At 48.7% G+C, this 17,610-nt stretch overlaps 6 protein-coding genes across 6 annotated transcripts; 3 read left to right on the top strand and 3 right to left on the bottom strand.

Moving 5' to 3' along the window:
- Window positions 1-175: 175 nt before the first annotated feature.
- TGAM01_v207439 (dynamin family protein) lies at window positions 176-2,569 on the bottom strand (the record flags this gene model as incomplete). Its single annotated transcript, XM_018807991.1, has 3 exons — window positions 176-309; window positions 374-614; window positions 701-2,569. 3 exons carry the CDS (start codon window positions 2,567-2,569, stop codon window positions 176-178), a joined length of 2,244 nt encoding a protein of 747 aa, XP_018658768.1.
- An 827-nt stretch (window positions 2,570-3,396) lies between these two features.
- On the top strand, window positions 3,397-4,130 carry TGAM01_v207438 (hypothetical protein; the record flags this gene model as incomplete). Its single annotated transcript, XM_024550098.1, has 4 exons — window positions 3,397-3,549; window positions 3,612-3,669; window positions 3,727-3,890; window positions 3,975-4,130. 4 exons carry the CDS (start codon window positions 3,397-3,399, stop codon window positions 4,128-4,130), a joined length of 531 nt encoding a protein of 176 aa, XP_024405186.1.
- Window positions 4,131-5,750: 1,620 nt separating this feature from the next.
- TGAM01_v207437 (hypothetical protein) lies at window positions 5,751-7,064 on the top strand (the record flags this gene model as incomplete). The annotated part of the gene is made up of 4 exons (XM_018807992.1): window positions 5,751-6,038; window positions 6,107-6,290; window positions 6,362-6,804; window positions 6,864-7,064. 4 exons carry the CDS (start codon window positions 5,751-5,753, stop codon window positions 7,062-7,064), a joined length of 1,116 nt encoding a protein of 371 aa, XP_018658769.1.
- Window positions 7,065-9,272: 2,208 nt separating this feature from the next.
- Window positions 9,273-10,949, bottom strand: TGAM01_v207436 (hypothetical protein; the record flags this gene model as incomplete). The annotated part of the gene is made up of 1 exon (XM_018807993.2): window positions 9,273-10,949. One exon carries the CDS (start codon window positions 10,947-10,949, stop codon window positions 9,273-9,275), a length of 1,677 nt encoding a protein of 558 aa, XP_018658770.2.
- A 4,095-nt stretch (window positions 10,950-15,044) lies between these two features.
- TGAM01_v207435 (phosphorylase superfamily protein) lies at window positions 15,045-16,343 on the top strand (the record flags this gene model as incomplete). The annotated part of the gene is made up of 1 exon (XM_018807994.1): window positions 15,045-16,343. One exon carries the CDS (start codon window positions 15,045-15,047, stop codon window positions 16,341-16,343), a length of 1,299 nt encoding a protein of 432 aa, XP_018658771.1.
- Window positions 16,344-16,762: 419 nt separating this feature from the next.
- Window positions 16,763-17,349, bottom strand: TGAM01_v207434 (hypothetical protein; the record flags this gene model as incomplete). Its single annotated transcript, XM_024550097.1, has 2 exons — window positions 16,763-16,848; window positions 16,905-17,349. 2 exons carry the CDS (start codon window positions 17,347-17,349, stop codon window positions 16,763-16,765), a joined length of 531 nt encoding a protein of 176 aa, XP_024405185.1.
- Window positions 17,350-17,610: the final 261 nt, after the last annotated feature.

The raw sequence follows: 17,610 nt of genomic DNA, 5'->3' as shown, positions 1-17,610 counted from the left end.
AATTCTCTCTCTCTCTCTCTCTCGCGCTCTCTCTCTCTCTCTCTCTCTCTCTCTCTCGCGCGCGCGCTCTTCGTCGACCAACTCAAATAATCTTTCTCCAAAGAGAACATCTGCCGCCTGAGACTCCAAAATCTTCTGAGACGTCTAGACCCTGTTGATCAAGATCTTGGCGAAATTACAGTTGTTGAGGCATTCTCTTCCGCTGCTTTCCCCTCAAAAGACTGGGCACTGTTGACGCCCAATCGGTTCTAATCGAGTTTTGCGGAGAGCCAGCCAATTTATGGTTGTCATCATCATCGCTGCCTGCTACTATTTTCTCATTTAGCTTTTTTTGCATTCTCATTTTCTTGTTTTTCTTGGTTGCATTACTTACCCAGTATTTGATATCCAGAAAACTTCTTGCACGTCTGAGCGCCCTCATCGAGAAGCTTGATCTTGGCTTGAAAGCGCTTTCGTGCGTTGCGGATGGATTCCTTCTCGCCTACGATGGCTGCCATGTCGTCTTCGTCCATTTGCGCGACGACTAGAGGGCTGAGGATGTTGCGGATCTGGCTGATCAATCCTGTTTCAATCACCTGGATAGACACTTCATCGATGAAGCGTCTAGACGCTATCTATTGGATGAAAAAGAAAGTTGTTTAGCAGTCTGTCTATTAAGATATTGGTGCAAATAATTCGATGTTTATTGTTATAGGCTTACCTGGTAATAGGCGTTTGCGCTATCGAGTGCTTCGAGGGCGCTCCAGCGATCCAAATCTGGCTCAAGACGTTGCACCAGTTCCCGCTTCAAGCTCACAAAATTCACGTACGTCGACAAGTGCTGTTGAGTGTTGTCAAGGTTGGCATTCGGAAAGTGCTTGCGCAGAATTTCGTCCAGCTGTGGTGAGTGTCGCTCGAGACGAATTTTCTGGAGCGTTTCCGTGAACTCAGAATTATAAGTCACTGGATGGTCGTTTTCATAAGGATGCAGCAATGTTGCAGTCCGCTCCTGGAGATCGGCTAGTATGGTATCAAGCTTGGGGTTTATCACTGTCTCCATGATGGTCGTCACAGTGGTGGGATCGGAAATATGAACAACCAACTCGTTTAGAAAAACTTTGGTTTCTTTCCAGGCTTTCTGAACATGGCTCCGGACAATTGACTTCCAAGGCGCTGACTGCTCCCGGAAGAGATCCGTGACAATTGCTGGGCTAAACGAATTGGGTAGCTCTCGTCCACGTCTGTAAGACATCATGTTGACAACTTTCTTCACGAAATCATCTCGAGTCATTTCAACTGCTTTCCCAGGCACCTGGTCCTTCTTTGGAGCGTCGGTGATCTTGTAGTATTGGCCATCGCTTGCCATTGTGTCTGCAAAGTCCCGACTTAGATTCTGGATAACGGCACGAATGCGCCTGCAGTAAGCCGACTCATCATCATCGTTGGGGGCACTGAAAAACGGATCGGTATAGGTGCCATCCAGGGCAGCTTGCATGAGGGATTGAAAAGTCTGGCTGATCTTGACCAAGTAAATTCTCTGCTCCTGCGGACTTATACGGGGCTGGCCAAGTTTATCGAGTTGCGCCTTGGTTTCATTCATCTCTTGGGTGATTTCATCCACTAAACTTGGCAGTTCAGAAGCAATTTGATGCAGCAGGAGCTTGCTCAGACGGCTTCTAAGAGAAACAATGCCCAGATTCGTCGCCGGCAAAGACGACCAAGCGCCTTTCGAGAAAAACGCCTTTTCATTCGCATCGCGTTGTGCCTGCCTCCAAGAGTCTGCATCCGTGTCTCTGTTCCTCAAGACATGCCATCCCAAACGAAACTCTACGTCCTTATTTTGAGCGAGAGAGATGTAGGTCTTCTCGCTGCTGGAACCAGGGGCAAGAGTATCCGGCTTGGTTATGACTCCGAGTGTGCGCGTGCCTCCAGGATCCGCATCGCGGGCAAGCTTCAACACAATCTGGTTAGCATAGTCATTTTTGGCCGATATGACTGCCAAGATGACGCTTCGTTGCTTGGCCATGTAGCTTTTGACGACGCTAGAGATGAGAGAAACATCTGAGGCGGATTGATTCTTTGTCTCAGAATGGATCAGCCCGGGGAGATCAACAATGGTAAGATGAGGGCGATCCGGTCCACTGATCTCGATGCGAAGAAGATCATTGGAGAAAGCTTTGCCGAGCGTCTTGACTCCCATGACTGCTTTGACATTTTCGATGAGTTCTGGAAGCTCTTGAATGGAGTCCAGCTTCTCGTGGTAATCAGACAGCGGATCTTTATCGCTTTGGCTAGGTCGCTCGTGGGGGATAATTGAGACCTTGACAGAAATGTCTGCCGCCGTTCTGAGGATGAGCTCTGTTGGGAAACGAGTACAGAGCCCGCTGCTGACGGGGAACGAGACACCGGATATAGCCTCCAGCACGGAGCTTTTGCCAGAAGATTGATCACCGCAGACGATGATTTGTGGTAGGGAAATGTAATGGCTTATGCCTTGGGAGCGCAGCGAGTCGACCGTATTGAGGAGCTCAAGCTGCTCCTTGGAGCAAAGGCCCTCTAGGTTTTTGGTGTTAAGATGTGTTAGCACCATGACGAACTGGTGATGTTGAGAGTGGTGTGAATTGTGTAGATATTTCCAAGATCAAGCCGAGAGGATAATAGGCAACTACGTGTTTTTATAATTCCCAAGTGCCGCAGTATTTCTATTAAGCTCATTCTAGTGAATTACTATTCACACATTTGTTATCGTAGGCCTCCCACATGCAGGCATCCATCATACTACCCAACAGTTCTATGGTGTTGGGCGACTTGATTTGCGCCGCTTGCTAGTGCTGCAAAGGATTGATTGGCTACATCCAAGGAGTGTCTTGTAATTGGGTGTAGCGGCAGCATTCACCAGTTAGGCCCCTCAGACAATTAATTAAACTGTCTTGGTAGGATGTATTCACTGGATTTTGGGTACATTTTGGTTAGAAAAGGGCGCCTGCTTGAGATAACAGCCCGTGTGATACATGTACTTGTAGGCAGAAGTATAGTGTATGTACAAAGTGAAAAGAGCTGTTCAATAATGAATCGGTTTCTAAATAGCATGCGAAGGCGAATCAAAGTGTAAACTGAATGCAATTACTCACAACACTATTATATGATTTGGATAAATTGCGCATCTGCCGCCATTGATAAGATGGTCATTTCTCTAGATGTATTATGATGATGTCAATGAATAAGCGCTGGGTTGTAAAACCGCAACCCCTCTTTCTCCAATCGTCATTGTATTCATCAGTTGGGGTTTACGAGCGCTGGTCAGGTTAATTATGCATCAAAATCGTTTCTTTCAGTGAAGAAATACAAAAAAAAGAAAAGCACAAAGTTCATCATTCATCTTCATTGCTTAAACTTGTAAAAATAATTTACGCCAAAATGCCCTCGTCCGTTGAGTGCTATCTCCTGGCTCCGACAAACGATGTTCCAAATAGTCAGCTGCCGGTGATTCTCTACCGAAATGTTTTACCCGAGCCCCGAAACGAAGAAACGACAACGCAGTTTTTGACAGCGTATGGCTGGGAAAAGAGAGTATGGAATAATCTATCATTGATTGATCTCGAGCAACGGCTAATAGAGGGCCGTGGTATTAGGGAACCTGGGGGCATATCTCAATGAGACACTTTCACCCAAATACGCATGAATGCTACGGTAGGTGCATTCATCATCAGTGATACATAACATTGCGGGCTGACTTTATTTGAAAAGGCATCTTCCAGGGCAATTCGACGCTGCTCTTAGGAAAAATTGAAGATGGAGAGGGCGTTGAAGTCGATGTGCGCGCTGGCGATGTAATTGTCCTTCCAGCTGGAACGGCTCATTCCTCGCTAGAGAGCTATGATGACTATCGCTACATTGGTGTCTATCCAAAAGTGAGCGATTATCCAAGTCTGCCGTGTTTCTCTTTGCACCCGCATGCTCCCCATCGTGTATAAGTAAACTGATGTGTGTCATAGGAATGCCCCAAATGGATAAGTGAGCACGGCAAGCAGCCTGCAACTTCTTTTGCCTCGATGATCCGAGATGTTCCTGCGCCAAAGGCTGATCCGGTATACGGAAGGCAAGGACCGCTGGTGGCTTTGTGGAACTCCAAGCTGGAAGCAAAATTGTAGCTGCGGTATGAATACAAGAGAGCCTTTCCAATTAGTAGATTTATTCTAGATAAACATTGATCTTCAACAGTTGAGTATGCTGTTTATAAGCGTCCCCAGCTTTGGGAGCTTCAAAATGGGGTTTTCGCAGTAGGATAGCTATCACTTTCTATTTATGGCGTTGTATCCCAGTTGCCGATTTAGTCGCATCTATTGCCATATTCCTTCAATGGAGCATTCCTTTCCCATTGGAAGTTGACATGGATCTCTGATCATGCGGTCGAAAGAGCTGAACCTCTTCCAGATGCAAGTGCCGGACGCAGGATGCGGCGCTTGACGAACTTGGCATGCACACCGTAAGTTGGAATAGGTTAATGCTAGAATACAATGACAAGATTGAAAAGCTCTGATCTGTTTAATGAAGACAACCAAAGTATATTGGCTGATGCGGATGTTATACGGCACTGTTATAATCTCAACCCTCAAATAGAGCAATGACTAGTTCCACGTCGCTTCATGCCTTTTATAACCTGTCAATTCTCCAAGTATGGAAATGATCATGATAACACAAACATCTCGTTTTGAACGAAAGAGGCTAGATGCCAAGGTGGACTCGTTAAAGGATTGATAGAGACGTGGGTGTTATTCCCAACATGCGAGATAAACCGGCATAGGAATAGCTTACAGACGCTTGCAGGCAATACGTAAACAAGCCACACACAGATACTACCAACAGCTGGCTGCCCATTATAGAAAAAGATGATTACGAGTATGTACATGATACCTGCGCAAAGGCATTTTGCTCACGACCGATTACTATAATTCTCCCAGCGCTGACAAATGCTCAAGGCACTCCTGTTTCTGCTACTTTCTTGAGTGTCATATTGTTGTTAGGTAGTCAAAGGTCACTCAACCAACAGCAACAGGTCAAGCACCCCTCGGTGATGGCGTGTCCGATCCATTTACAGAGTGGCATCTGCTTCCTTCGGCCCCCTATTAGTCTAATCGGCGACTAAAAGAGCATCCATCCAGAAGCCGGCAACTTGGCGCCAATTTGGTTGTCGATTGTACGCTTCGTCGCCCGTAGCCAGTACCTGTGCGTGGCTGGTTCCCGCCGTGCCGCTGTGGGGTACTCGGTACGCTGCGCTAAGGTACCCCGTACCGTAGCTCCAATCAGCTGACTGCAGCTCCCAGATCTTGAAATTGGCAGCGCTCAAATGCCTGTCGCAAACATTCACAGCCGATTCTTACTTTTTACCTTGGATTTTTTTTTTCTCGTTTCTTTTTTTGCGCAGTCGAAACGTCGGATTGATCGGTTTTCTCCCCGCAGCAACCGAAAGGCGAATCATAATTGCGACGGCCTCGGTTGCGCAGCGCAGAGCACCAACTGGCGGAAAAGGCGGGAAAATTACAGCATGCGATGACCCAGATTCTCTCAAAGGATCGATCACCTCTATTCCCTGCCGAGTTGTCGAGTCTCCAATCTCCATCGCTTTCGGCGCGACGAGAAACACCATCTTATTTGCCATCGGCTCTTAGTCAGTCGGCTTCGCTGTGGTTGCGCTGCTGAAATATTCATCGACTACCATCGACAGCCATCGACGCTGGTTGGCGCACAGAGACACCCACATACAACACACAATGGGAGATCCCGCGAGGGACAGTGAGACAGATCGGCCGAGTGCTAGCAAGGCGCCGGCAATAGACTCAGAGCCTACAGAGCCTACAGAAGCCAAGGTTGCAGAGCCTCGAAAACCAGTCACAGAGGATGCTCCTAATATCGAGGAACAGGACCCTCCGCTCGAAGCCACGGACAGCGAAGACGTCTACGACGACGACGACGATATGGAAGACACGGACGAGTACTCTGCGGCGTCGGTGACCGTGAGGAGCAGCATATGGGAGCACGAGTTTGAGGGCGGGCGAAGGGTGCGTATGGTGGTTTTATTTACAAGAGTTTAGGTCGGAACATACGCTGATTCTTTTTTGTCTACTAGTATCACCACTACCGACACGGCCGCTATCCTTTACCAAACGACGATGAAGAGCAGGAACGAGAGTATATGAAACACGTGCTGCACATGGAGCAGACGGGAGGCAGGCTATTCAATGCGCCCATTGCGCCGAATCCGCAGAAAATATTGGACCTTTGCACAGGAACAGGGCTGTGGCCAGTGGCAGGTATAATTGCGACTCTCCTCTCTTATTTCTGCTTCTAGACTGTCTTCAAGGAGATACTAACCGCTATGAAGTCGCCAAAATGTTCCCCAGCGCAGAAATCGTCGGCCTCGATCTCAGTCCTATTCAGCCATTCATGGTCCCGCCCAACGTGCGCTTCCTAGTCGACGATATCGAAGACGAGTGGATGGATCGCGGCGGCTACGACTTTATCAACTTGCGCCATTCCTGCATGTACCTGCAAGACATGGACAAGCTGATCAACAACTGCTATTCTCACCTAAAAGAGGGCGGGTGGCTCGAGATCACAGACTATTGCACTTTTATCAGATGCGACGACGGCACGATGCCTCCAGGCCATCCGGTGGCGCAAGTCGCCCGCATGATGCACCAGTGTCTGTTGAACTACGGCATGAACGGATACACTATCAACGAGCTGGAACAAAAGTACAAGAATGCCGGCTTCAAAAACATCCAATGCCGGGTTATCAAAACGCCAATCGGCCCTTGGCCCAGGGTACGTTTGCGCTGTCTTCCTGCATAAAATGGACGGTAGACTGACATCCCTTAATATAGGATCCCAAGCAGCGAGAAGTCGGAATTCTCTTCCGCGACATCATCCACGAGCTCATCCGCGCTCTCGCCGCCAAACCCCTGAAAACTCTAGACTGGAGCGAAACCGAGATGGAAGTGTTTCTCGCCGGAGCACGAAGGGCCCTCTGGGATAAAAAGGTACATTGTTATACCAACTTTATATCCTGGTGGGCTCAGAAGTGATTTTTTTCTTGGAAGCTTTTTTTTTTTTGTCACTGCTTTGCTTCTTTTTTATGTGGTTATTTTCAATATGGCATTTTGGGCAAGCGATGTGTTGGATTATTTCCCGTGGGCTAAACTTGGATTATTTTACAAACGCGCGCGTGTGTGTACAATAAGGGATACTGGGAATGCGCATCAAAGGCGTATGGATGGCTTTTTTGTATCTACAAGGAGAAGAATCTCCTTTGCTTCAATTTTTCTTCTCAGCAATCATTCTACGGCAAGCGTAGAGTGTTATATAGAATTGCTCTGTTAGCAGGTTAATAACTGACCAGGAGCGCCAAATATACCCCAAGCGTTTTTCTTCTTCTCCATCTTCCTTCTTTTACCTACCTAGGCAATGTTCATTCACTCAACAGACTGCTCAACCTACAATGGAAAGATATTTACTTTGTCTCAGTATTCCTTTATCGTATGCATATTCTGACAGAATTCTTGAACGTTATTGTAATTACATTGACGCTCCATTTCAATATTCGATCGCATGCATACTGCAAGCCCTTGCATACAAAATTCGCCACCAGGCACATCACAACAATCGATTGGTTCAGGATCAAGTAGAGTTGAAATAAAGTTAAAATTTCCTAAAGTTTACCAGGGCTCTCTATATCTCCAAAGTACGTGTAATATCCAAGAATCTGAACGAATATCCAAATCGTAAAAATAGGCAATATCCAAAAATAGAATCGCTATGCTCGCCTTGCGACGATATCATCCAACTCTTTATCCCTTGTGTTCCTCATAAATGTCTTCCATAAAATACCTCTACCGTCCAGAATAATATCTTCAGATCGGTCAATGGTAGTGACTGTTTCAGTAGTTGAGCAGTCCTCAACAAAACACTTCCGGGAACTGAATCCCATCTTTGCAATCTAATAGGGATAAATCATACAGAACCAGAGAAAAGAATAAAAAAAAAAAAAAAAAAAAGCCCTGTACACCATACAAGGGGTATCCCAATTCATGCGCCATCATTTCGCAATGCCAAAATAAATCCAAAAGTATTGTTGCATCACTCCACCATCGCAATGTGATAAAATTGATAAGAAAAACATGGCGGGACAAGGATCAAAGAAACTAGTCCGAGAATAGAACGCATTAGATGCTCCAAAAAAGTGAAACGAAAAAGGGAAAAAGAAAAATCGAGAAAATGGCGCAAATAGTCCAGGGTTTCGTGTGAGCCCAACTCCGAAGGTAGTAGACTAACATTGGTCTGAATAGCTCCGAATGCCGCCGAACTTTTAGGAAAAAGATTGACTCAACAAAGGACGATCATTGAGGCCCAAATCAGGCCAAGATCCAGGGTCTGGAAAACAGAAAAGAGCAGGTCGCAAACCAGTTCATCTGGCTGCCGTTTCGGAAATTTGCGTCCGATAAACTCATCTTTCTGCCTTCCCGATTGGGTAATGGCTTGTGCTGTCAAAAGTCGATCTTTTGTCTCGCCCAAAAGTTCGCGACGCTGCAGGCACTATTGTACAATGGAAGCGCGTTAGGAAATCCAAAAGGCCCTGCGACAGAGTGGTCCCTCTTTAGGCCCATTTGCCAAAGGAAAAAAATTTTCATGCGTGCTTTGGGCCGTATCGCAGGAGCTGTAAAATTTTTGCAAATGCAGCTTCATCCACTCAAAGCATGCCAGCTGTTCTCCCAATGCGATGGGACCCTGTCGCCCAATGCCCACAAAGTGGTACGGCTCAATAACGCCCATCGACGCTTGTCCTCGGTATGGTTCGTGACAGGTTGCCCCTGTGGGTGCTCCCGACTCATGGCGCATGGCTTCCAAGGGCTCGGAGGCTTCCAAAGCCCTTCTAGCAGGTGGGGCAAAGGGTATGTGGGCTCGTGTTCCGTTCGCTCCATCACAGTACCGAATCTGCCATGTGTCACCGGCACCCCATTGCCACTTCAGCAAAAAGCAAGTGGCAAGCCATTGGTAAGAGAAACCGCTACTCCCAGTAATTTGACATAGTCCCACCAGACTGTGTACGGTGGATCGATCGTCGCTTCAGTAAGAGGAGAGCAAAAAGTAAGGGTCTTTTTCTCAGACATTTAGTGTTCGCCGATTTCTGAGTGCGAGCCGAAAGCCAATAGAAATCCGACAAAACGCGTCGGTGTCGCATGAGCTGTTCAACCGTGCACGGAGAATAGGGCTGTGCCGAGTCCAGACTGACGGTTCTAGTCAGCCATTGACAGAGGAACCCATCGTTCTGGAACACCACTGGCTCCAATCTCATACGGCTTGGCCGATGTTTTCCTGGGTGGTAGTGCCCATCGAGCACGGCCAGGCTTGCTGTTGTCCAGCTTGCCTCGTCGGCGCATAATCATCTCCATGACGGCAATTCGAATAAAGTCGGGATTTTCTCGCATCTCTCGCTGTCGCACAGCCGGAAGAGGTGGAGTCGCGTCTCGGGTCGAAGTAGAAGGGGCCTCGTTTACGGGAGGCGGCGGAGAAAGCGGTGAGATGGATGGGTATGATTTGCGTGCCGGCGCGTCTGTGGGCCGGGATCGCTGAATCTTGTAGGTCTGCATCTGAATTGATGCGACAAAAGTGCCTGGCTGCTGCAGAGGTCGAGACTGTGTCTCACGCGACAGCCTTGTGGTCGGGTTAAGATAGCGGCGTAGCTCAGCTGATGGGATCTCTTCTGTAACGGGTGGTCGGCGCTCATCGGCATACGGCACCTCGGGGTCCATGGTGAGGATGGATCGCGTAATGAGATCATCTGGCGGGATGGATGGGAAGTTGATGCTTGAAAACGACTTTGCCGCCGATCGCAGTGCACGTAGTGATGCCGTAAGATTGGACTTGAAGACAGCCCTCAGGGGCTTGAACGGAATAAACGCTTGAGAAATCGATTGCTCGGTCTCTGAGCTATTGAGGCTCAACGAGTCCAGGTCATCTTCATCCAGCGGGGGCGCTGAGAGCGGATGCTCATCGATGCTGTTGGGAGGAGAGCGGATGGGCCCAAACGACTTACGCATGGGACTGGCCTTTCTCCGATGTAAGGGCTGAGGACTCAAGCTTCGAGGGGACTCCATAGACGAGAAGACGTCGGTCCCATAAGAGTCACCTAAAGACGGCATTGAGTCGATAGAGAGTGTTCTGGCCATTGAGACGCTGCCGTAGTCACTGCCCAAGAATTCGTCGTCTAGGCTGTCCGGGGGAGACATGAGTACATCCATGGGACTACCGCGACTCAACGACCAGCTAATCTCCTTCTCTGAAAGTTGACGCTCATTGTCAATGATGGCATCGACGGTTAGCAGCCTGTCCGTTCCCCGGAGTTTCCGCTGCGTTCGTCGAGGTCGTGGGATGTCAGTGACAGCCAACAGAGCGGCCACCGATGGAGAGACAGACTCTGGCGCGCGAACATGATTCGGAACCTTGCGACGGGGGGCGGTTTGTCGTCTCACAGGGCGAGCAGCGTCGAAATGTTTGTTGCGGCCATTGGTCGTGGGAATCTGGACTGGGCTGGTTGGAGTTGCTGGCCTGATGGTCAAGCTCAAGCCATCCGGGACGGTAGACACAGCCGGAGAGACGTGTTTCCCCATGTCTGCATCGATTTCGGATGGACAAGGCGTCTCAGGTCGGATGGGCGTGACGGTAACTGTGATTGCGGATGATCTCTTGTTGCTCTGTGCATGCTTCGGGTCACTCGCGTGTGGTGCAATGATGGCGACGGCTGGTTTAGCAGATTCGGAGGCGACGAGGAGTGTTTCGATTTCGACTACGGCTGGCTTTGATGGGAGAGATGGCTTCGGTGTTGGAGGGCGGATGGGATTCGAGACGATGGAGGGAGGGAAGAGAGCAGGAGTTGGAGGCTGTGGGAGCCTCGGACGAGAAGTGTATAGCATCATGACCTAATCTAGTTCCTAGAGCGGACAGGGATCGAGACAGCGCACGACACAGTGGAGACATGCCAGTGCGGCAGCGGTGTTGGGGTGGGCCTCAGGGGACCGACAGCGCTGTGATGCCCCAAAGGCGAGGCCTTCTGGAATACGGGAGGCTTTGGCGCGAGTACCCCGTACTCGGCGCTGCGTACTGCGAGGTGGCGGGAGCGGTCGCGCGTGTACTTGGCGGTGCAGGGTGCGCGATAAGGACGGACGGGCGCCCACAGGGGTACTTGCTGCTGCACGCGCAGTACTCCGCAGTACTAAGGCAGACGCTTCCGCGGCGGTATCGAAACCCAGGCGGGCGATTGGGAAAAAAAATGGCTTGAAGTGAGAGGGCCAGAGCAGGCAGCTGGCCAATGAGCGGCGTGCGATTAGGGCTAACGGCTGGGGCGGATTTTGAGTGCGTCCCAACTGTCAGGCGCAACTGCGATTGGCGCCGCTGGTCGGCCAATGGTGCCTTGCAGAGTCGAGAGTACACGTCAGGTGCGTATCAGACAGCAGCGGGGCGCGGTAGCCACGACTTGGGTCGGCAGCGTCCGCTCCAGAGCACAGTGTTCGCCGCGGTGGCACCTACTCTGCCAAAGTGAAGCAAAGTTACGGGAACGCCGGTCAGGTGCGATCGATTAGCTGACTCGTCCTTATCGGCGGTGTATCATTCGCTGATATGATGGGAAGGAGAGTCAAGAGCGAGGAAAGAAGGGCCCAAGCAAGGCAGAATTGTTATCAGATAACACGACGTTGAAGTAACACGGATGAATAACGCTCAAGACGAAAACGGCGCCGATTCTTCTGTCTCTCTCTTTGTCTCTTTGTCTCTTGGTGAGATAGCACGGAGCTCAGCTGGCGTAATTTCTGCCTCGATTAAAAAGATGGGGTACGGGGTAATGACGATGCGAGTCGAGACGGCGTGCCTCGATCAGCCGGGACCGTCTGCGCCTATGACCAAAACCAGCTTGGTGGCACACAAGAGCCAGGCGATGTGCGTCAGAGAGGACTGGCGAGTGATGCGTCCCAGGATGGTGAGAAAAACCGGCTGGAGCTGAGCGAGGCAGAGGAGAGATCGAGATCAAGCAGCAAGAGGGAGAAGGGGGAAAGAAGATGATCGGCCTTCTTTGTACGTTTTGCGAGAAAGCATGCGCGAGCTGCAAGCGGGGGTCCAGCACAAACCAGAGATTAAAGCCGCGATATGAGGCATCAACACGTATCTAGTGGCCGCACATCTCAACAAAGTTCCCTGGACCCCCATTCCCGACGTTCCTGCTTCCGCCAATCCTGGCCTCGACGTGGTACCCGGCCCCATCTGGACGCTTGAGGCATGTACGAAGCTCGAGTCCGAAGGGTCGAATGGTACTAGCATGTGCATGCTGGCCCTGGGATGGCTGGATGGGCACAAACGGGATCGCCCAGCGCAGCTGTTGATAGAGCTAGCACCGCTGCGTCTCGTTGTTGATGTGTCTCTTTGTCGGGCAGCTATAAGCAGCAGTCGGGGCTTGGAGGGCGTCTCGTCGGCCAACAAACGGGGCCGTGAGGATGGTGGTCAAATGAGATGCCAATTCTATTCCTTTGAACGAGAATTATCATATGACAATGTGTGCGGCGTCATATTTTGCCTGGCTAGCTGACCACAGATGGCTTGCGTTGGGTTAGATGGCCGGGATGAACATTCACTTTGTACCACATTCTCGGACGCTTCGGCGTCTTCAATCCCGTACGATGTACTTTGAGAGCAAGTAAGAATTCTTTGAGCCTTTGTCTTCCTCTTACATTCAACCCTTGCAAGTTTGATAGCTAAGGTACCAACATGTACATACTGTACCTGCACACGTCTTGCTGCCTATCTCGTCCTCCGAGGATCTGATTCTGATTCTGGCTCTGACTCATCCTTCGCCATTCAAGCTCCAAAGCTGGCACTGTCACAGATACTCAGCACCAATGGCCATTGACCAGCACTTGGCCGTGCTCATCGCGATTACAGGCAGCAAAAGGAATCGCTGTACTACCCCAGGCATGCTTTCAAATCCACAGCCGAGCAGCCAGGCGGACCACCGGCGATGCCCAATAGTAGCCAGACACACCCGCAGTCAGAGGGTCAGCCAGCAGCACACGTGCGAGCGCTCGTGCAAGTGCGCGTGCTCAGCCATGGCTGGCTTTGCTGGCTGATTGTCTCATGCGCAGTTTTCTAGTGGATCCTTATTATCTTTCCCTGCATCGACATGGCTAGTCTCAAGCGCAAGACCAGGTCCGGACGTACATGCGCTGTGCAGCATCAGCAGCGGCAACACACCCTCTTTATCGGGAAAACGAGAGGGCAGCAGAAAAAAGTTTTCATTCTTCACAAAGTTGCGCGCACAGCATCGCCCGGCCAGCCCCTGGGCGACACCCGTTACTGTGAAACCTAATACAGACGGCAAAGCATATTATCATCCGCTTGTTGAGCAACAATCTGTTTGAGTTGTGGCGTGTTACTCTGTCCTAACGCGGGTACCTCGCTGTTGTCTCACCTTCTCAAGCCGTCTTATCAGCGCCGTCCTATTCGCTGGGAGTCGCTTTAGCTTTACGACTGCGATTATGCAGTCGCCGTCATACCCTAACATTCACTCACCCCCACCAACATTGCCTGCTCTTAACGCCTGCGTCCCTTCACGAGAAACCTGAACGCAGGTTGGTCTGGGCTACGGTTTCATGGATGGTACGTACCATAGAATGCGGGGTGCTGCTAAAGGTCTCCATCCATGCTCCGCTTCTCCCACATTTTATGATGCCAGGGTCTTTTTCGCATTACGACTTTTCAGTGCTCACATATTGTTCTGTGCTTGTGTTTGGATGGCGCTGAGATTGTGCCATGGGCCGATCCCTTCATCTGGCCTGCGATTTACAGATCATCTCAAGTCTATCTACCGATTGATAATGGCGAATTGGTTCTCTCTTGGCGCTTTACATCCACCCGTCCATCCACGTGCTTTTCCTCTCTCAGGCAATTTACTGCGAATTCCAGTTCCCTTCCATATCACCACTCATCCACACTCTTTAGCCTGCCATTCATTTATATGACTCCATAAAAGAAAGAAGATATGTTCTCTTCTCGTATCATACAGATATTTGCTTTCGCTAATCGGGCTAATTATCTCCCCGCCGCAACCAACATTGTAGCTCAATGTGGCACTATATTAAAATGGCACATTAGCCGTCCTTGGGTTTTCGTCATCATTGGACAACAATATTCTCCATTCGCAGTTACAGTCAGGTATCTTCATTCACAAGCCTAACACTAGAAAGGTGCTTATATGCGCTCTACTTGTGTGATCCAAATCGGACATAACAAGAAAGCTTCTCTCTGTTATCGCACAACGACGACTGAAATCTATAATAAATTGATTGGGGCAAATAGACGAGGAATACTAATTACGCAAAGACTTGTAGAAAAAGGGATTGTAGCAATTAATAGTAGCTCAATATTGTATCTACCGTTACAAAACGACTCTAGTCTAAACTTCTTTCTAGGCGTATTAAGAAGCGCAAGGATAAATTAGCTTGACCTTGCTTGAAAGAGACAGCATTGATCACTTGATGTTTTTCAAAAGAATATGATGTTTATATCCATTCACCTGTTCAATTAGTGAGCTCATCAGCATATTTCATGAATCGCCTAGTGCATAGACTCGTAAAATCACAAGCATTCGCTGGTTGTTGCCCTCATATAGCAGCAGCAACATTCCTGCAACGATCATTGTCCAGACTCGCAACCGGGCTTCTTCTACTTTAATCCTTTATTTGATATATATTATTGGAAACATGTAGCGTCACTTATATAGGATCACGTGATATTCATGCGGCTGATAATGCATATACAACCCCGCTCGATGATATCTTCTATGTATTAGATGTATTGTGTAATTATAAAGCTCTGACGAATGTGCCCATGATTCAATTATTGAGCACCTATAGCTAGGTCTGTAGACTCAGGTACGTTGTACATTTACCTTGCAATGGTCCATTCGGCTTCTAAAGTTCATGTCAGCAGGTACTCCTTATAAATACCTCCCGTGAACTACTATCATGGTTTATGTGAAACCTTCTCGGCGCGAGGACTTCGAGATTGTCATAATATGCGGGCTACCACTCGAGTTCAACGCCGTCTCCCTTCTGCTCGATGAATACTGGGACGAGGACGGTGATCACTTCGGACGATCCCCCGGAGATGTCAACCACTATATAACGGGCCGCATTGGCAGGTACAACGTTGTCTTGGCTCTCCTCTCACACATTGGCAAAGTGCATACAGCCAGCGCCGCAGCCAGTATTCGTTCAAGCTACGGCAGTGTACGACTGGCCTTGCTTGTTGGTATCTGTGGAGGAGCCCCGCAGGCAGCAAATGGCGAAGAGGATGAGATCTTGCTAGGTGATGTGATTATCAGCAGGACCGTAATACAATATGACTTTGGCAGACTGTACCCTGACAGATTTATACGCAAAGATACTTTGGAGGACAATCTTGGCAAAGCAAACAAGGATATCCGCAATTTACTAATCACGTTTGAGACTGACATTGGTTTGGAACGACTGCAACGAAGAACCGCATATTTCCTCAAGCAACTCCAGGCCAATGCTACTGGCAGAAAGCGTCAAGGCAGATACAGCTACCCTGGTACAGCGGAGGACAAGCTTTTCAAGTCATTGTATCGCCATAAGCATCATGTACCGTGTACTTGCGTTTGTCGCGATTGTAACAGCATTTCTAACCCCGTCTGTGACGAGGCTCTCAGCTTGTCTTGCGAAGAGCTTGGGTGTGACAACTTATACCTTGAGCATAGAGGACAACTTGATGCAAAACGGCAGTTGGAACAAGATAAAAGTGACAAGGCTCAAGAGCCTACCATTCATATGGGGTCTATTGCATCTGGCGATATAGTGATGAAGTCTGCAGAAGACCGGGACAGGATTGCAAAGAAAGAAGGAGTTATTGCATTTGAGATGGAAGGAGCTGGTATTTGGGAAGAGCTACCTTGCATTGTGATCAAAGGGATATGCGATTATGCCGACTGTCATAAGAACAAGAGGTGGCAAAATTTCGCTGCTGCAACGGCCGCGTCTACGTTGAAGGCCGTTTTGGAACGCTACATTCAGACAGATAAAAATCGAAATGAAGATTTGGATCCTTTGGAGAGAGATTCGATCACCCAAGGTGCGTCCTGGTATGATTCCGAAGTAAGAGGAGAGGATGTCACACAGGGTAATGAGCTTCGAGTTTCATCACCTCAATCGTCCCGGCATTGTATAGTACAAGAAGGATCATATTTTGGAGGGGTCATTAAAGTAGCAGGTTCTGTGGTCCAAGGGAATAGGATGAGCATATGACAGATGCCCATGACTGCATGTGGTTTGTCGATGATATAGTCTGACATTATCTTGTCATCAAAAGTATCCCACCGCTCTTTTTATGAAGAGCTGTTATCAGTTCTAGGTGTTTGTTCGAATAGTATTTTAATGCTACTCAAAACGACATCTGACCTGTTGAGCAGAGAATCAAAGTAAAATGATTCTATTGTAACGATTGTAGGTTATGCTTGGTGGTCGATTATTCGTGTGGACGCTCGGCCCAGATTCTATAAATGTAGATAATTCTAGGGCTAGGTAATTCTATGGCTAGGGAATTTCTATGGCTGTAATCAACTGAAAAGGGGTATTCAATGCTTGTTCCTGCTCATGAGTATGCGTGCACGTAATCTTCCTTCATTGGCTTTTATGGGCCGCTCGTCGTGTATTTCGGACCTCTCTCAGTCGGCTGGGGTACAGATTTGTTGTATTTCCACATGTGCACTTCCGTAAATTACAAAGGTAAAAGGATGCTGGTTTCTTAGATCTTTCTTATTTTAGCTTATTGTCCGAAGGCAGCGCATACAGGTACAGGTAGCTTACCAGCGAGATCGTTGCCCTGCCTGACATGCCCACTCGACGTAACAATTGAGCCACCGTAGGTACCCCCCGATTGGGTCAACCCGATTGTATCGTGAAAGATCGTTTCTTGATCACGAGAACGCGCTATTTCTTCAATGTGCATCTCGAGATCGGCAATTCTCTGATTCTTGTGGTTTAGATCGGCGGTGTACTTGGCTTGCAGTTCTGCGCAACGCATTTGGCACTCATCGTAGGCCACCTTTAGGTTACAAAACTCCTTGTACGCTTTTTTCGGTCTTTTGATCAGAAGCCGAAAGTATTTATACGTAAATTCGGCTGCGTTGATGAGAGCACAATCTTCTCCATCTTGATCGAGCAGGAATGAGTATTGAGAAGGTAAAGAGATAAGCTTAGAATTGTTGACAAGCTTCAGACGATTGTAATATGCGATATAGTAGCCTAGCATTCTATCTAATATTATTAATTAATGAATAGGGAACTTTTGAGACGAGTGATTTGCTAGGCTCACAGGCAAAACTCCCGGTCAAAAGGATAGTACCAAGATAGCAGAAGAATACAGCTGAAGCCATTGAAACTCTTGTGGTAAAATAGACTACTGCACAACTCCGGTCCACCCACGCAAAATTCCACCACTGAGTGATCAGTGTTCCGACAATGAAAAGAGCAAGTCAAAAAACTGGACTAGGTGTCCTTTGCATGTGGTCGG

Source organism: Trichoderma gamsii (genome assembly GCF_001481775.2).
Source record: "Trichoderma gamsii strain T6085 chromosome Unknown Scaffold_27.2, whole genome shotgun sequence".
Taxonomy (NCBI): domain Eukaryota; kingdom Fungi; phylum Ascomycota; class Sordariomycetes; order Hypocreales; family Hypocreaceae; genus Trichoderma; species Trichoderma gamsii.
This window is presented reverse-complemented; position numbering and strand designations above follow the sequence as displayed.